General features: G+C 40.7%; 1 protein-coding gene across 1 annotated transcript; it reads left to right on the top strand.

Moving 5' to 3' along the window:
• Positions 1 to 13,832: 13,832 nt before the first annotated feature.
• MPC1L (mitochondrial pyruvate carrier 1 like) lies at positions 13,833 to 14,249 on the top strand. The gene has a single exon (XM_069464103.1). The coding sequence runs from the start codon at positions 13,833 to 13,835 to the stop codon at positions 14,247 to 14,249; it is 417 nt and encodes a 138-aa protein (XP_069320204.1).
• The last annotated feature ends 5,559 nt before the right edge of the window (positions 14,250 to 19,808 follow it).

Genomic DNA, 19,808 nt, shown 5'->3' with positions numbered 1-19,808 from the left:
TGAGAGTTAATTTCTTAAAACTCTAATCCAAGAAAACTTTCTAGAAATAAGAGAAAAAAAAATCTACATATTAAAAGGGCTCACTGTCTGCTTGGGAAAATTGACCTGAATTAATCAACTCTGAGACATCTTAATAAAATTTTAGACTTTAAAGACAAAGAGAAAATCCTCAGGGCTTCCAGGCAAAGGTCAAACTACTTATATGAAAAAGAAAATTTGGCTGGCATCAGACTTCTCAAGAGTAATACACAAAGTATTGCAAGAGCAGAGCAGAGCAGCATTTTCGAGAAACCCAAGGAAAGTAAGTACAAGCCAAGAATTTTATATCTAGCCTGTTGTCCTTTAGGAATCATACATATATAGAAAACAATGTTCAACTTTGAAACAGACCTAAAAGACACAAAAATAGATCTGACAAATGACAGGACACTACATCTTTTTGTATAAGAAAATACATCTCTATCAGTCCTGAGAACACACACATACTTATTTTAAGGAATTAGCTCATGTAATCGTGAGCGCAGGCCAGCACATGCCGGCAGTATTTCTTTCTTTCTTTCTTTTTTTTTTTTTTTGAGACAGAGTCTCCCTCTGTCACCCGGGCTAGAGTGCCGTGGCATCAGCCTCGCCCACAGCAACCTCAAACTCCTGGGCTCAAGCGATCCTCCTGCCTCAGCCTCCCGAGTAGCTGGGACTACAGGCATGCGCCACCATGCCCGGCTAATTTTTTCTACATATGTTTTTTTAGTTGTCTGGTTAATTTCTTTCTATTTTTTGGTAGAGATGGGGGGTCTCGCTCTTGCTCAGGCTGGTCTCGAACTGCTGATCTTGAACGATCCTCCTGCCTCGGCCTCCCAGAGTGCTAGGATTACAGGCGTGAGCCACCGCGCCTGGCCAGCAGTATTTCTGTTACACTCATGAGGCCGAATTCCTTATAAGAACAACAGTTATCAGATTAAGGACCCACCCTAATCTAGTATGACCTCATTTTAACTAATTACATCTGCAACGACCCTACTCCCAAATAAGGTCACATTCTGAGGTACAGTTGGTTAGAATTTCAACATATCTTTTTGGGAGACACAATTCAGCTGACAACTACAACATTAAAATGTTAGTTTCCCCTAAGTTATTAACAAGTTTAATGCAATCCCAATGAAAATAACAAAAATGTTTTTATGGAACCAGACAAGTTGATCCTAAAGTTTATATGGAAAACTAAGAAAACACCAAAAACGAAAAGTTACAAGGGCAAACTAGCCCTACCAGATATTAAAACATACTAGAAAGCCTCTATTATTAAAACTGTGGTATTGGTGCATTAATACATAAACCAATGGAACAGGCTAGAAAATCCAGAAATACACTGACATACACACAGAAATTTAGTATATGATAAAGGTGGCATCTCAAATCACTGGGCAAAGGTGGACTTTTTTTTTTTTTTTTTGGGACAGCGTCTCACTCTGTTGCCCAGGCTAGAGTGAGTGCCGTGGCATCAGCCTCGCTCACAGCAACCTCAGACTCCTGGGCTCAAGCGATCCTCCTGCCTCAGCCTCCCGAGAGTAGCTGGGACTACAGGCATGCGCCACCATGCCCGGCTAATTTTTTCTGTATATATTTTTAGTTGTCCATATAATTTCTTTCTATTTTCAGTAGAGACGGGGTCTTGCTCTTGCTCAGGCTGGTCTCGAACTCCTGAGCTCAAATGATCCACCCGCCTCGGCCTCCCAGAGTGCTAGGATTACAGGCGTGAGCCACCGTGCCCGGCCAAAGGTGGACTTTTTAATAAATGATAGTGGGCAACAGGATACCCACTTGGAAAAAGATAAAACTAGATCCACACCTCCCAGTATACATAAGAATAAATGGATTAGAGATGTAAATTGTTAAAAAAGAAAGAAACCATACAAGTGCCAGAAGAAAACAGTGAATTATTTTATAGCCTGAGTGTAAGAACAGCTTTACTAACTTAACTCGAAATCCAAATGCAATAAAAGGAAATGTTGATAAATTTGACTACCTAAAAATTTAAATTTTTTTTTAAATTTTATAACTTTATTGAGGCATATTTTACATATCATGTAACTTATTTCAAGTGTACAACTCAATGATATTTTAGTAAATTTGCCAAGTTGTACAACATCACTATAATAAGTTTAGAACATTTTCATCGCCCCAGTAAGATCCCTCATGCACATTTATCGTTAAAATCCCATTTCCTACTCTGACCCCCCCCGCCCCAGGCAACCACTCTTTGCTTCTATATTTACCTTTTCTGGACACTTAATATAAATGAAATCATATAATATGTAGTCTCTTATATCTGCCTTCTTTCAATTAGCATAAAGGCTTTCAGGTTCATTTATGTCATCCCATGTACCCATAGCTGATTCCATTAATTCATTCGTTCATTCATTGATTCATTTATTTGAGACAGGGTCTCACTTTGTCGCCCCAGCTATAGTGCTGTGGTATCATCATAGCTCATTACAACCTCCAACTCCTGGGCTCAAGCGATCCTCCTGTCTCAGCCTCCCAAGTAGCTGGGACTATAGGCACGTGCCACCATGCATGGCTAATTTTTAAACTTTTTGTAAAGATGAGGTCTCCCTATGTTGTTCAGGTTGGTCTCGAACTCCTGGCCTCAAGTGATCTTCCCACCTTGGCTTCCCAAACTGCTAGGATTATATGCATGAGCTACCATGACCGGCCCCTTTTATTGTTGAATAGCATTCCTCATGTGGATATACCACATTCTGTCTATCCACTCACAACTCAGGCTGTTATACCATTATTCAATGCTGCTAAAAAACACCATTAAAAAGTCAAAAGACTAATGACAAACTGGGAGAAAATATTTGCAGCATACATCACAGATAAAGTACTAATGTCCCTGACATAGAACTTTCAAATTTTGAGGGGAAAAAATTCAAAAATTTAAAATGAGCCAAAGACATGAACAGACAATTCACCTAAAAAGATACTAAAATGGCCCTTAAACATATGAAATGATGTTCAAATTCATTCCTGGTAAGAGTGAAAATTAAACTATATTGAGAACACCTACTAGGATGCCTATAATTAAAAGGACAGAGGCCGGGCACGGTGGTTCACGCCTGTAATCCTAGCACTCTGGGAGGCCGAGGCGGGTGGATCACTCGAGGTCAGGAGTTCGAGACCAGCCTGAGCAAGAGCGAGACCCCGTCTCTACTAAAAATAGAAAGAAATTATATGGACAACTAAAAATCTATATAGAAAAAATTAGCCGGACATAGTGGCACACGCCTGTAGTCCCAGCTACTCGGGAGGCTGAGGCAGTAGGATCGCTTAAGCCGAGGAGTTTGAGGTTGCTGTGAGCTAAGCTGACGCCACGGCACTCACTCTAGCCTGGGCAACAAAGTGAGACTCTATCTCAACAAAAAAAAAAAAAAAAAAAAAAGGACAGATAATAAAAAGTGTCGGTGAGGATGTGGAAAAATTGGAACCCTCACAAGTTTCTAGTGGGAGTGTAAAATGCTGCAGCCACTTGGGGAAGCAGTTTGGCAATTCCTCAAAAATTAAACACAGAGTTGCAATATGACCCAGAAATTCCACTCCTAGGTATATACCCAGGAGAAATAAACATATGTCCACACAAAAATTTGTAAACAAATGTTCACAGCAGTATTCATAATAGCCAAAAAGTAGAAACAGCTCAAGTGCTCCACTGATGAATGGATAAATGAAATGTAGTATATCCACACAGTGGAATACTGATCAGCCACAATAGGAATGAAGCTTGAAGATGTTATGGATAAACCTTAAAAACATAATGCTGAATGAAAGAAGCCAGACACAAAAGGTCACATTGTATGATTCCATTTATATGAAATATCCAGAACAGGCAACTCTATCGAGTCACAAAAAATTTAGTGGTTGCCAGGGCCTACAGGGGAACGGAAGTGGCTAATGAGTAAGGGGTTTCTTTTTAGGGTGATGAAAATGTTCTAAAATTGATTGCAGTGATGGCTGCACAACTCTGTGAATATACTAAAAACCACTGACTTGTACACTTTAAATGGGTGAATTATATATTTAATAGTATATGAATTATACCTCAATTCAGCTGTTATTTTAAAAAACTACAGTGAGATACCACTTCTCACCTGTCAGACTAGCAAACATGTTCTAACTTACTCTGTTAAGGCGGCTGTGGGGTAACACTCTTGTACATTGTGGGCATGCAAAATGGAGGGCAAATTTGGCAATATCTACCAAAACTAAATATATATTTACCCTCTGACCCATCAGTACCACTTTTAGGACTTTACCCTTAAAATATACCTATAACAACCAGAAGATACCTATATACAAGGATATTCAGCCACATTTATACTTGTGAAACAGTAGAAACTACCTAAGTGTCCAAATAAAGGATACTGGTTAAATAAACTATGATACATCCACACAATGGAGTACTATGTAGCTGTAAAATAAAAAAAAAGAATGAGGAATATCTTTATGTAGTGATATGGGGTGGTTTCCAGGATATATTGTAAAGCGAAAAAAGAAAAGTAAAAAAGAGTACTGTATATTCCGTTGTTACCTTTTGTGTAAGAAAGAGGAAATAAGGAAGCATACATATACATACAGGGTAAGTAGTATCCCTTATGCAAGATGCTTGGGAATCAGAAGTATTTCAGATTTTGGAATATTTGCATTTAACTGGTTGAGCATTTCAAATCTGAAAATCAAAATGGCAAACCCCAACTGAGGAACATTTTTCTATAAAACAACTGGCCTGTACTCTTCAAAAATGTCAATGTCATGAAAAACAAAGGCTGAGGAACTGTTCCAGTAAAGGGGACTACTAAATTCCCTGCAGGATACTGGACTGGATCCTGTACTGAAGGAAAAAAAGTGCTATATGGACATTATTGGGACAAATGACAAAATTGGAATATGGACCATAAAGTATTATTTTGATGTTATATTTTCTGAATTTGATAACTACTATGATTACATCAGAGGATATCATTGCTCTTAGGAAATATAAACTTGAATATTAAGGAATAAAGAGCAGAAAGATGTCTACAACCTGCTGTCAAATCGTTCAGATAAAATAAAAAGTAATGTTATGTTTGAATACATACACACATATGTATATATGTGTATATGTGTATATACACACATACATACACATCAATAAAGAGAATGATAAAACAAACACGGGAAAGTTTAAAATTGGTTGTAGTGGTTTGTATCGTGTGGGCTGGGGAAGCTAGAACTGTGTTTCCTCAAATCCTCTCCCCCTTTTGGTTGCAGGTGAGAGTTGGCTCAGAGACAACTGTGAGGGATTTAGAATACAGAAGCGAGACATCACCCTCAGAAGGCAGTCATGGTTAAAGACAGAAGACAGATGCAGAGTTGTCGGCAGGTTCCAGCTGTTGTCATTCTCCTCCACTGGATGTCTGGCTCTTCTTCCTGAATGCAATTCTTACCAACCAACAGCACCCCCTTCTGGACACATCACCAGTCCCTTGGCCCTACTCTGGATTCCCCCACCTCTGGAGTCCCCCGCCTCCCCCTTCAGGGCCCCAGGCCCTACTCTGGCTTCTGGCTTCTCACAGTGACTGCTTAGTGCCTCCTCTAATCCTCCAGGTCCCCCTTTCAGACACCATCACCTTCCCCCTCCTTCCATAACTGTGTTCCATCTAATCCCTCTAATAAGCCCCTTATCACTTAGTGGCTCTGCTTTGCTGATGGAAGTTTGACACTGGTGTCTGAGTAAAGGAATATGAGAGTTCTCTGTATTATCCTTGCAACTTTTTTGTAAGTGTGAAATATTTGCAAAATAAAAAGTTTTAAAAAGTTGGCCGGGCGCGGTGACTCACGCCTGTAATCCTAGCACTCTGGGAGGCCGAGGCGGGTGGATTGCTCAAGGTCAGGAGTTCAAGACCAGCCTGAGCGAGACCCCGTCTCTACTAAAAATAGAAAGACATTATATGGACAACTAAAAATCTATATAGAAAAAATTAGCCGGGCATAGTGGCGCATGCCTGTAGTCCCAGCTACTTGGGAGGCTGAGGCAGTAGGATCGCTTAAGCCCAGGAGTCTGAGGTTGCTGTGAGCTAAGCTGACGCCACGGCACTCACTCTAGCCTGGGCAACAAAGTGAGACTCTGTCTCAACAACAAAAAAAAATAATAAAAAAAAAAATAAAAAGTTAAAGTTCTATGTTTTTATATGTTTTTCTATGATTTAAAATAGTGAATGATCCTCTCACCAAAAGGTTAAAAAAAATTACATCTGGTGCAAAGACTAGGTATTGCACCTAGTTTAGAGAGGCACTGACCTATTTCCCATGACAGCGCAGGGTGGCAGAATATGCCACTTTGGCATAAGGATTACTTTGAACTAAAGGCACTTGAAAAATAGCAGATGCATGAATGGCAATCTAATCTTCCCTTTTTCTTCCTGAAAAGAAGAGATAAAAACTCCCATGTGAAAGATGCCCTCCCTGTACCCGAAGAAAGAAATATTCTTTTTTTTTTTTTTTTTTTGAGACAGAGTCTCTCTCTGTCACCCAGGCCAGAGTGCCGTGGTGTCAGCCTAGCTTACAGCAACCTCAAACTCCTGGGCTCAAGCAATCCTCCTGCCTCAGCCTCCTGAGCAGCTGGAACTACAGGCATGTGCCACCACACCTAGCTAATTTTTCCATTTTTAGTAGAGATGGGGTCTCACTCTTGCTCAGGCTGGTCTCAAACTCCTGGCCTCAAGTGATCCTCTCACCTCGGCCTCCCAGAGTGCTAGGATTATAGGCGTGAGCCACCTTGCCTGGCCAAGAAACATTCTTGACGATGGGGAGTCATAGCTGAGAGAATTCTGCACAAACAGACCTTGTTAAAATAATTATCTTCCCTTCCCACATAATTTAGTTACTTTTCCACAACTGCCTCTCTTTTTTCAACTTAATACAAAAGCATGCAGGTATTGCCAGTTCTCTGGGTCTTCATTTACTTATGAGGGCTTCCATGTCATGTAAAACTTGTATTAAATATATACGCTTTTCTCTTGTTAATCCATCTTATGTCAACTTAAATCGCAGGCCCAGCTGGGACCCTAAGAGGGCAGAGATAAATTTTTGCCTCCCTTACAGCAGGATCCTCCAAATGAGGCCCTGGCAGGAGCACGGGTGGAGTAAGACTTTGTGGCCTTCTGCTTGTTTCACCATTGACCTGAAGGGTCAGTCATCCGAGAGTGATGTCTCCCTTCTGTGCCCCAATCTCTCACAGTTATCTCTGAGCCAATTCTTACCTGCAACCATACAGGGAAGAGGATTCTGGGAAACACGGTTCCAGCTTCACCAAGCTGACACAGTACAAACCAATTTTAAACTTTGCCATGTTTGTTTTATCATTTTCTTTATTGATGTATGTATGTATACACACAAATGTGTGTGTATATGTACGTATATATATTCAAACACATTACTTACTATGTATTTTATCTGAACCATTTGAGTAGGTTGCAGATATCTTCCTGCTTTACTCCTCAATACTTCAGTGTATATTTCCTAAAAACAAAGATATCCTCTGATGTAACCTTAGTAGTTATCAAATTCAGGAAATACAACATTGAAATAATACTTTAATCTATAGTCTGTATTCCAATTTTGTCAATTGTCCCCATGATGCCCTGTATAGTATTTTTTTTCTTCAGTAGAGGATCCAGTCCAATATCATGCATGGAATTTAGCAGTCTCTTTTAATCTACAATAAGGTAGAGAGATGAAACAAAATATTAAGAGGAAACAGTGATCCAAGGGGGGCTGAACACAACCAATTCCCTTCTGCTACTTCATTGCATCAAGGGACCCAGACCAGCCTACAACGCAAGGCACATTTTATACGAGAAACTGAGGTACAACACACTTACCTAACATTCTCATAGCTACTGAGAGATGCTGGATAACCACCCAGCCTTCAACCACTGTATTCACATGACAAAAACAGCGAAGGCAGCAAAAGATTAGAATCAGGGCCACAGATGGCTCTAAAATTACTTTCAGCAGTATCTGAAAATAGCAGAGCCAATATATCTGCCTATTGTTTTATTCATTCAGCTTCTCTTGAGGCACAATGCTATTTATTCCCTTTGGTAGAATTTAACAGCAAATATTCCAAGGAAATCAGCACAGGATATGACCAAGCAAAAAAAAATTTCATCAAATACTCAAATCCTAAATGTTCTGTTTCACAGCCATAATTCAGGAACACCTATATGTTTTTGTAAATGTTGGCCAGCATTCCAAGGCAAATTTAATGAATTACATTTCTGTATTTTTATTATTTTAAACCACAAGACAAAAAAATCATTAAAAAATAATGTTGTAATCTGTATAGTGATACTTGATTCAGGAAAGAATCGTCAATGTATGCTAAAACTAGTGGGTTAAATATCTGATGAGGAAATAGGTATTTACAGAGTCTCAAAGTATCACCCCACAAATTATTTATTAATTACAAAGAGGAAAATACTAACTTTACAGTGGGGAAACCTGGTGGACACTACCTTAACATCACTAACAACCTGGCAAACAGGTATCACGTGCCTCCCAATGTGGTATACTGGGGACACATCATTTCTGTGGTGTTCCTGCCAAAAATGAACACACCGAAGGTAGCTGTCTTAGTCTGTTTGTGCTACTATAATAAAATACCTCAGACTGGGTAATTTATAAACAGAAAATTTACTGCTCACAGTTCTGGAGGTCGGGAAGTCTAAGATCAAGGAGCCATCAGATTTGGTGTCTGGCGAGGGTTCGTTCTCTGCTTCATAGATGGCATCCTCTTGGTGCATCTTCATATGGCAGAAAGGGTGAACAAGCTCCTTCGGGCCTCTTTTATAAGGGCACTAATCCCATTCATGACTTAATCACTCCCCCAAGGGCCCCACTTCTTAATACCATCACCTTGGGGATTAAATTCCAACATACCAATTTAGCGGAGGGGGGCAGATACACACACATACAGACCATGGTAGTAGTCATGAGGAAACAGCAAATGAGCTTCACACTGAGAAGTGTTCTATCAAATCGCAGGCTTGGACTCTTAAAAAATGTCAAAGTCATGAATGTCAAAGTCATGAATGACGAAGAAAGGCAGATTAAAGGAGACTAAAGAGACAGATTAAAGGAGACTAAAGAGACATTACAATTAAATGCCATGTGTGATCCTGGTCTGGATCCTGGACTAGAAAAATAAAATTGTCATACAGGACACTACAGGGACAACTGGCAAAATTTGAATATGTAGATTATAGTATTATATTAATGTTAAATGTCTTGATTTTGATGGGTGTATTGTGGTAATGTAAAAGTCCATGAATATCTATATACTTAGGAAATACATACTGACACTCTTAAGAAATACTTTTAGAGGAAGAGAGAAGAGCAAAGTGAATGTGGCAAAATGTTAACAGTTGGTAAATTTGGGTGAAGGGTATACAAGAGTTTTGGTGGGTGTGCTTTTTTTTTTTTTTTTTTTTTACATTTCTTGCTTTGTTATTCCCATTTTAGACTATTCTAATATTTCTGTGAGTTTGAAATTATTTTGAAATAAAAAGTACAATTAAAATCAAAAGATGCACTCTCTATGATTCCCTGTACTAGAACTCTCTGGCCCTGTAGGTCCAGGGTCATTCATATCAAGCAGGATTTCATAGGACCTGTGAGCAAGAATCTTGGTTATAAGAAAGTGTGCAACAGCAAATTTTCACGACTGGGAAAATGTATGAATCTACTTTTGTATTTGCTTGTCTTCTCCCATTGTTTTCCTTCAAAGGATGATAGTGGACTTGTCAGCCATGTTCATGTTCTTATGTTTTTTTTTTTTTTTTTTTTGGAGCCAGGGTCTCACTCTGTTGCCCAGGCTAGAGTGCAGTGGCGTCATCACAGCTCACAGCAACCTCAAACTCCTGGGCTCCAGGGATCCTTCTGCCTCAGCCTCCTGAGTAGCGGGACTACAGGTGCGTGCCACCATGCCCGGCTAATTTTTCTATTTTTTTGTAGAGAGGGGGTCTCGCTCTTGCTCAGGCTGGCCATGTCTCTTTACTGAGTCACACAGTAGGCCCTGACAACTTTATGTTTTAGAGGCAATGCAAAGAGTAGAAATGCCACTTCCAAAAACATTAATGGTAAAGAAATATTATTTAAAATAATGATAAACTTTTAGCTGTTTAGTCCCATCTATTAAAACACTGTGAAATATACAGCAGAACTAATTTACCTGTGGGGAGGGGTAATCACAGGACAGCATTACTGATGTTCTCTAATGCTACAACTCTTTTGTCACTACCTTTGCTTCAAAGAGGTGAAACTGTCTACAGCTTTGCTCATCCCTAGCCCTGTATCTTTCTCAATCTACCCTGGAGACCCTTTTACTTCTCTGTCTCCCTTCAACTGCTGGCCAAGTTCCATTATAACGTTTTACCCTCCATTTCTAGCGCAGGTTCAGCCCGTTCATTGTAACTATAACCATCAGCAAACATCTACCAGGCACAAATCTTATATAAAGGATATATATAGTCTGGCATCTACCAAGAAAGCTACTTACACATTGCCTGTACCTCCATTTCCCTAAAATTTCTGTAAAATGACTCTCTGAATGGGCAGACCTTGTCGCGTTTGATTTCATATCCCGTCAATATGTTAGAAAGGCCTGGAGGGAGAAGGAATATTTCCTTTGGTGATATCTTTCCTGGCCTGGCCTAAAGGAACTTACAGCATAGGTGGAAAAACAAAAACACATCACAAACAGTGATTTTGTGCAGAGGATTGATGTGAAAAATAGGAAACCTTAATCCTGGTTCCCAGTGAATTCACTGTGTCACCATGGCAAATGACATGATCCCCTAAGGCCTCCTGCCTTCTTTGTAAAATGAGGGCACTGGATTGGATGATCATAATAACCACTAAAATTCACTAAGCACTTATTATATACTATACTAAGTATGTAAAAGTCTCCTAAGTATATGCACTTACCATGAATTAAGGCATTGAAACCTCACAACACTGCTATGAGGTAGGTACCACTATCATCCTCATCTTACAGATAATCCATGAGATCAACTCCAGAGTTCTATAATTATGTGATTTCAAGTAATACAGTACATTGTATTTTCCAAAGGTGGCCACAACAATATTTCCCATCTAATATGGTTGTTTTTTTTTTAAAGGTTTTAGAGATTGGGTTTTGCTATGTGGCCCAGGCTGGTGTTGAACCCCCTGGGCTCAAGTGATTCTCCTGCCTCAGCCTCCCAAATAGCTGGAACTGCAGACATGCACCAATGCACCCAGCTTATATGCTCTTCTTGAGGTGTGCCTTTGACGCTCCTGCCTTTGAGAGGTGGGTCTATGTCCCTTCCCCTTTAATTTGGGTGGGTTTGTGACTATGAAGAAAGTGATGTGGTGTGACTCCTGAGGCTAGGTAAGATGATCTACAAGTACTGAAAGCTTCTTGTGGACAAGGAGTGGTAGCTTCTATTTCTTTTAGGACGCTGGAACATCTTGCAGTGTAGGCCTAAACTGTCATTCAATACATGCTTGCTGATTTATTAATTCTAATTTATGCTAAACTGACTTATATCAGTCATTCATATTTGGAAACCCAGCATTTTAAAACAGTTATCTAAAAATTATTCTACTTTCCTTTTGAGCAATGGCAATGTATATATTTCTAAACTACATTTGCAAACTATTTAGAATGTAAATAACCACAGATAATGAATATTAATTTTAAAGGTAGTCTTAAGCATTATACCATATATCCATGTAACAAAAACACTTATACCCCCTTGATATTTTGAAATTGAATAAAAAGAGCAGGGAAATGAAAAAAAAATTTAAGGTAGAATAGGCTTGTGTGTAAATTACTAAAGTCTTAATAATATTTCAATGTGTATTTAATTACTTCTCAACAATTACTATTTTTATTGGAAAAAGTAGAAAACACTAAAAAAATCACCAGTTTTGTTGTTAAAGAATTTTTATCAATGGATATTAAAACTATTAGGTGAAAGAGTGCTGGAAAATAGAATATCTATACACTCTTCCAATGGCTTCCCCTGGATTATTTGTTGAGTACAGAGGGGAAAAGTTACCTTTAAAATGGATAAACCTGGCCAGGCGCGGTGGCTCACGCCTGTAATCCTAGCACTCTGGGAGGCCGAGGTGGGTGGATCGTTTGAGCTCAGGAGTTCGAGACCAGCCTGAGCAAGAGCGAGACCCCATCTCTACTAAAAATAGAAAGAAATGATATAGACAGCTAAAAATATATATAGAAAAAATTAGCTGGGCATGGTGGTGCATGCCTGTAGTCCCAGCTACTCCGGAGGCTGAGACAGGAGGATCCCTTGAGCCCAGGAGTTTGAGGTTGCTGTGAGCTAGGCTGACGCCACGGCACTCACTCTAGCCTGGGCAACAGAGTGAGACTCTGTCTCAAAAAATAAATGAATAAATAAATAAATAAAATGGATAAACCTGGCCAACGACTCTCTAACCAAGTGATCAAACTTAGTATTACCAATGATGGAACATAGTGATATCACGTGCCTCCCACTGTGATGCACTAATAACACATCACCTGTGTAGCTGTTTTGGCAAAAAATGTGTAACCTAAATCCAATTATGAGAAAACAGACATATCGAAATTAAGGACATTCTGAAAAATCACTGGCTTGGACTCTTCAAAAATGTCAATGTCACAAAAGACCAAAAAAAAAAAAAAAAAAAAAAAGCTGGGGAACTTCTAGATTGAAGATGATTAATTGAAGGAGTTAACTAAATGTGAACTTTGAGTGGATCCTGGATCTCTCCCCCCAAAACAAGAAAAAAACAGCCATAAAGCTATAAAATTTAAATATACACTAGATATTAGACAATAGTGCTGTACTACATTTTTTAAAATGTCAGAATATTACAGGGTTACAAACGTTTTGGTTACATGAATTGCTTTTGTACAGTTTGAGTCAAAGTTCTAAGTGTGTCCATCACCCAGATAGTGTGCATTGTACCCGTTAGCTGTGAATTTACCCATCCCCTCCTCCTCCCTCCATGGAGTACTACTCAGCCATAAAAAATGGTGAACTAAATGCTAATTATTTAAGTAGTTTATCGCGTTGTAGTTCATTATGAGAATGCCCTTGTTCTTAAGAGGCAGATGTTAAAATATTTAGGGGTGAAATGTCACTGTGTGTGCAAGTAACATTCAGGCAAATTGTGTGAGGACTAAAATTCTGTACCTGGTCGAAGAATTTTGTATCAACATCTGGACAACACTGTCCGGAGACTGAACAGAACAAGCAGTTTCCTTCTGCACAGCTGAGGAGAAGCTGGAAGCTGGACCTTCACCTTCCTGGGTAGCACGTGGAGCCTTGGGCACTTTAAGGTGGCTGCAGCATGAGGGAACGAAGGGCGAGGCTGCGGTTCCACCTCTGCCAGTGGAGGACACACACGAACCCACGCACTCTCTACACACTTTACGGTAGTCCATGGAAGGCATCAAGGCGCAAGGGCGAGGGCGCGCCTCGCTCTTCACAGGAACGCACGACAACAGCACGTGCAGTCTGATGCGCTTTACGGCAGTCACGCAAAGGCGGGAGCGCTAAGCCAGGCCTTTCTGCCGTCACAGGCACACTCACGACAGCGGCGCGCGTGGCATGACACACTTTATGGGGGCGCGAGGCCGAGGGCGGACGCTGCGTCAGGGTCAGCCACAGGTTAAGGGTTCCACATTCCAAGTTGCTGTGGACTGGCTGTTTGTCCGTTGGCGCACGAACAGCTCGGCGATCATGGCGGGAGTGGCAGCACTACTGCGGAAGACCAGAGATTACGTGAAGACCCAGGAGTTCCGAGACTACCTAACCAGCACGCACTTCTGGGGTCCTGTGGCCAACTGGGGACTTCCTATGGCCGCCTTTAATGACATGAAGAGGTCACCGGACATCATCAGCGGCCGCATGACAACAGCGCTCATCTTCTACTCCATGATCTTCATGCGCTTCGCCTACCGCGTACAGCCTCGAAACTTGCTGCTGATGGCTTGCCATGGCACCAACGTGGTGGCGCAGAGCATTCAGGCAAGCCGCTACCTACGCTACCACTACGGCGGCGGGGAAGCCCACAACCCTCAGGAAGTCCGCGACCCTCTAGCTACCACCGGTGCCGAAGGCAGCCCCACTGCGCAATATCCCAAACGAGCTTCTTAATGGCTGAGAGCCTGATCGAATCTTCGCGGCTTGCAAGCACTGAACTATCACTCCTGAAGAAAGCCCAACGAAGACTTGTTTTGACGCTGAAACTGCGAATCTCATTTAAACCCGCAGTTTGGTTAATAAAATAGAATTGAACTAAGCTTTTGAGTGTTGCCTATTTTGTGAACTGGCAACAGTGTTTAGAAAGTGGGGGTAGATTGGTCTTCCTCTTCACGGGACCTGCAACTTGAGTGTTTTGTTTATATGGGTGAGGAAGACTTTGCATGAAAAACACTTCAAATTATTCACAAACTTGTAGTTTGGTTTTAAAGCTCTCTTGGGAACATGTTTTTATTGTTTTGTGTGTCCAGGGTAAATAAGGGTGCTTAGTATCACACATGACTTAAAGCTTGGTACAGTCACATATCTCTACACCAAAAAAGGTCTGGGGGCTATTCCTACTGAGGGAAATGTTTCGAGGTGGGTTTAAAATGAATGTAGTGAAATTAAACTGGAGTTAAGTACTTAAGAGAACCTAGAATCTCTTGGCGACTGAGAGCAATTATAGAATCTATGGAAACAGGATAAACAACTCCGAGGATGGTTACTGTCAACCTGGATTCTGAGTAAACAGAAAATAAAAACAATAAAATCATTATTCTTTCCTCCTTTCCTTATCCTTAAAAATCGGGGAAATGACACTTTGTAAAACTGGTTAACCAATCATTCTGTGTTGAATGCTAGCTGGGGTTGGGGGGTTGAGGGTCTGTGGTCAACAGCAGTAGCCCTGAGTATCTCCCTAGGAATCCTGTGGTTGCTACTGACTTTTCTTAAACCAGGGAGCATGAGAAGGGGGAAAGAGAATGGTGGGGCAGTGGAGTGAGGCCATTATCTCCACAGCAGAGGCTGCCTTCTAGGACTTGACTCAATTTCCCCCTGCCCTTGCATCTGGAGGATGCAGCACGTTCCAGAGTGGTTACTGGGGGACCCCAACGTTTGTGTTTAGAAGTGCTTAAACCTGGCTTTTGATAAATATTTCAAATGCAAAGAAATTGCAAACAACTATCTGAAAGGTTCTGAAGACATCAGCTCTTGGATAAAACAGGTGCAACATTAGTAGAACTCTGGAAGAGTCCCCTTTATTTTCTGTGGTATCTAAGCAGAAGTCCTCTTTGTGGGCAGCCTCTGTTTCACATTCTGTATATGGGGGGAACAAACCCAAACTATGGGAAAGTATAGTTTATTAGTTATCTATTGCTGTGTAACAAATCACCCCAAAACTTAACAGCTTAAAACAACAATTCTCACAATTTCTGAAGGTCAGGAATCTGGGAGTGACTTAGTGGGGTGCTTCTGGTTTAGGGACTCAGCTGTCAGCTGGGGCTGCCGATCCACTTCCAAGTTCCTCATACAGTTGCTTGCAGGAGGCTTCGGTTCCTTGTCATCCAGGCCTCTCCATAGAGCTGCTAGTGACACGACATGGCTTCCCCCAGAGTGGTGCTCCAAGAGACCGCCCAAGATGGAAGTCCTAGTCTTTTCTAGCTTAATCTTGGAAGTGACATACCATCACTTATGCTGTGTTCACACAGACCCTGGTACACTGTGGGAGGACAATATGAGGGTGGGAATAGCAGGAGGCAGGCAGGCACTTGGAGGCTGGCTACCACACATGGTTCTGAAATAAGATTCTCGTGCCTTTCTGATACTCAGTAATAAAGTATGTAAGGTCATTGCCCACTTTTCCAAAGAGATGTCACAAAATGCTCAGTTTAGGGGCTGGGAGCAGTGGCTCATGCCTATAATCCTAACACTCTGGGAGGCCAAGGTGAGATCGCTTGAGCTCAGGAATTTGAGACCAGCCTGAGCAAGAGTGAGACCCCCATCTCTACTAAAAATAGAAACAATTAGCCGGGCGTGGTAGCTACTCAGTCCCAGCTACTTGGGAGGCTGAGGCAGGATTGCTTGAGCCCAGGAGTTTGAGGTTGCAGTGAGCTATGATGATGCCACTGCATTCTAGCCTGGGCAACACAGTGAGACCCTGTCTCAAAAAAAAAAAAAAAAAAAAAAAAAAAACAGCTCAGAGTTCTGTGGTCATAATGTGGATATATCATAGAGCATGGGTTTGAAAGCATAAGTCTCTGAATTGTCTAAAACATTAAGACCTACTATTATCTTCCAGACTATGTAATGCAGTAATAAAAATCAGTTCTTAAAGTTATGAAATGAATCAAAACCTCATATCAAGATTTTTATTAAAATATTAAAGGAATTTTTTCAGTTCACTATTTCATGAGTAAAAATTAATATATTTTAGGCTTGTTTAACAAAATGTATTTTGTAATTTGAGTATGTTTCAATAAAAGGCCACCGTTGAAGACATTTCAGAGAAGGGAGGTTTCTAATTAATCTGGTAAGGGGAAAGGAGGTAATCTCTGCTGATAATTTCCTACCACTCTATAGTTATAACTTAGAGGTCCAAATGATTAAACATCCGAAAGATTGCAAGACCTCTACTCCAATGCAGTGCTCCACTTACTGCATCTAATTCGTAATATGCCCACCCAACTAAGAGATCTAACCCTTTGTTGCCTAGGATATTAGTGTTTCAAGCCATATAATTAATACTTTAATAAAAATGAACCTTTCAAACAGGGTTATCATTTCATAACCTCCCCAAACTCTCAAAGATAATCCTTTCTGACCTTGGCAATTTAACTTAAACAGATCTTACCACTAATTTATGAAGCCAGTAACATTTTCTGAATTGGTAGAGCTAGTTTTCCTTAAGTTTTTGTCACGAACACACTTTAGGTATTTCCCAGAATTCAGGTGTTTTATTCTGAGTTTAATATGTAGTGTCTTCCTTCTTAGGTTCTCTGAGCTCCCTGGTAAAGAACAGGGTAAATCCAAAAAACTGCCTTATCTTTGCAACTATAATGCTAAAACCATTTTTTCCCTCTACTTCTTTCAAAACTATGAACCACATATTGTGTCCTAGGGAGAGGCCGAGAACAAATCATATTGCCGGATGATCACAAGGCACTCCACGATGAAACAAAGACAGCCCTGTGCAGAAAAGCATCCACTCGCTGGGCTTCTTCCTGTGACCGGAGCTACTAAAGGAGGCTACAACATATTCCAGGAAATGTGACACAGACATCTTGCAGTTTGAATTTATATTCATGTCTTCTTTATTATTTTGAAATTAAAAATTTTAATTACAAAATTTCAAAACACACGAGTGCATGTCTGTTGTAAAAATTTCACATGGGAGTATATAAAACAGAAAAGCCAATTTCCTTCTAACTACCCCCTCTACCCCAATTCCTTTCACAGGGGTTATCACAGCAAAAGAGCTTGGGAAAAGCACACAACTTTCCAGACCTCTGTTATTTTAAAATACGAATACAAAGAGTTATTATAGCATGCTATGCATTGTTAAACATTTTGCTTTTTTAGTATGTCTTAGAGATCATTCCATATTACTGCACCGCAGAATTACCTTATTCTTACTAACAATTGCATAATATTCTGTAGCACAGATGTGCTATGCTTTTTAAAACCAGTCCTCTATTGATGGCATTCTGCTGTACACATCCTTTTGTGCACAGTTCTGTGAAGAGATGCTCATAGGCTGATGTCTCTGTATATGCTATTAATACATTTGCTTTAAAGCCCTCTCTGGGCATGTCTTCCTTTCTCCATTTCAGTGTAATTAAATGTTGCCGGTATAAAGTTTTCTGAACAATATCTTTATCACAGCAGACGAATCCAATAAGATGACAGCTTGTATAGCATCATCAACACCCACCCTACAAATCCTTATATATTTGTAACTCCTTCAGTGTCTGGCACATGGTTGACTTGATAAATACTTGCTGGATAAATAAGGAAAAGCTTAACTAGACACAGGTATAAAATAGAAGTGTTCATAACCCAAAATTCCTAAAGTTATAAATTAGGTCTTAAATTGGTTAGCGAATCAAGATTCCATTTGATCCCAAGTTTTGTTACATTGTATCTAGAAGATAGGAAATATTTCATTAAGTTTCTTAGTTTGAAAGAGTTGCAAGATGAATGAAAATTCTTTACTACTGAAGTCTTCTCAAGGAACTTCATGAAATGAAGGGAGAAAGAAAATGTAAGACTAATAGTAATTGGAAAGATTAAAGCAGGAAGTTATAGGCACATTTGTATTCATCTAGGTTTTATATAATAGAATTATATTAAATGCCTTTTAATGTAAAAATATATACCAAATATACCCTTACCCTCTGACCATTCTCAACAGATTACATCCTTGGTGGGTAGCTGAATAGGAATAAAAGCAGATCTTTACTTGGGGTTAGAATGGAGCACTTCCTCCAGGCAGTGGGGAACACAGCAATTCTGTCCCTGAGGGTCCAAAGGCAACATGACCCAGTTAAGTACCACTAGCCTTGGAAGTGAGCAGATGTAGGGGAAGGTGAAAGTGAGGCTGACCCCATAGACCACCGCATACAATGGGGCAGTGCTTGCAGTTCAGGAAATCGGCAAGATGAAGTCAGGAGTGGATGGCTTTTTGGGTAAAAGAAATAGAGGAAGTATGAATGAATTTGCTGAAAGAACATGATGTCTTTAAATTTCCATAAGAATGTTGAAATTTTATTCTTCAATTTCATAACAAAGGACCAGGCTTAGTGAATAGTCTAACTAACATTTAGGTCTATGAACACTCCTAAGCTAACAGATGACCCTCAGTCAAGTGAGGATTCACTGAGCACATGAGGGCCAGGCCCTGAGCTCAGCACTGGGGATATAACTGGACAAAAATTAGTAAGCTTGGCCGGGCGCGGTGGCTCACGCCTGTAATCCTAGCACTCTGGGAGGCCGAGGCGGGTGGATCGCTCAAGGTCAGGAGTTCGAGACCAGCCTGAGCAAGAGCGAGACCCCGTCTCTACTAAAAATAGAAAGAAATTATATGGACAACTAAAAATATATATAGAAAAATTAGCCGGGCATAGTGGCACATGCCTGTAGTCCCAGCTACTCGGGAGGCTGAGGCAGGAGGATTGCTTGAGCCCAGGAGTTTGAGGTTGCTGTGAGCTAGGCTGACGCCACGGCACTCACTCTAGCCTGGGCAACCAAGTGAGACTCTGTCTCAAAAAAAAAAAAAAGAAAAAGAAAAAAAAAAATTAGTAAGCTTATTTTGGGGAGCTTACTTTTCCTAAACAAGCTGTCAGTTAAGAAGCCTTCCCCTGACATCCCTGCTTGTGATGCCTGGGCTCACCCCCTGCATTAGTCAGTCAAGTCACCATTCTGTAGCCCCCCACTGACCAGCCTGGGGCCGCACCCCCTCCTCTACTGCCTTGGGCTACTCAAACCTGGGAGTCATTGTGCTAATTGGAAATGGCTACAAAATGCCCCTTTAGGCTATTTTTCTTCTTGCCTTCTAAAAAGGAAGGATTTCGATCTCAACGTTTATATCCCAGCCCAGCCTTGGGCATCCTCATGAGTGAGACTTACAGACAGCAGGCAGTGGGAATAGGATTGTCTGCCAGTGGGTGTGTGTGTGAGCCTTTGGAACACGCCTGG

This window comes from Eulemur rufifrons, chromosome 30 (assembly GCF_041146395.1).
Source record: "Eulemur rufifrons isolate Redbay chromosome 30, OSU_ERuf_1, whole genome shotgun sequence".
Lineage (NCBI taxonomy): Eukaryota > Metazoa > Chordata > Mammalia > Primates > Lemuridae > Eulemur > Eulemur rufifrons.
Note: the sequence above shows the minus strand (reverse complement) of the source record. Positions and strands in the feature narration are given on the sequence as shown.

What these genes read in the sequence shown, in the direction of transcription:
- MPC1L (XM_069464103.1), top strand. Translation starts at nt 13,833, where the DNA reads ATGGCGGGAGTGGCAGCACTACTGCGGAAGACCAGAGATTACGTGAAG.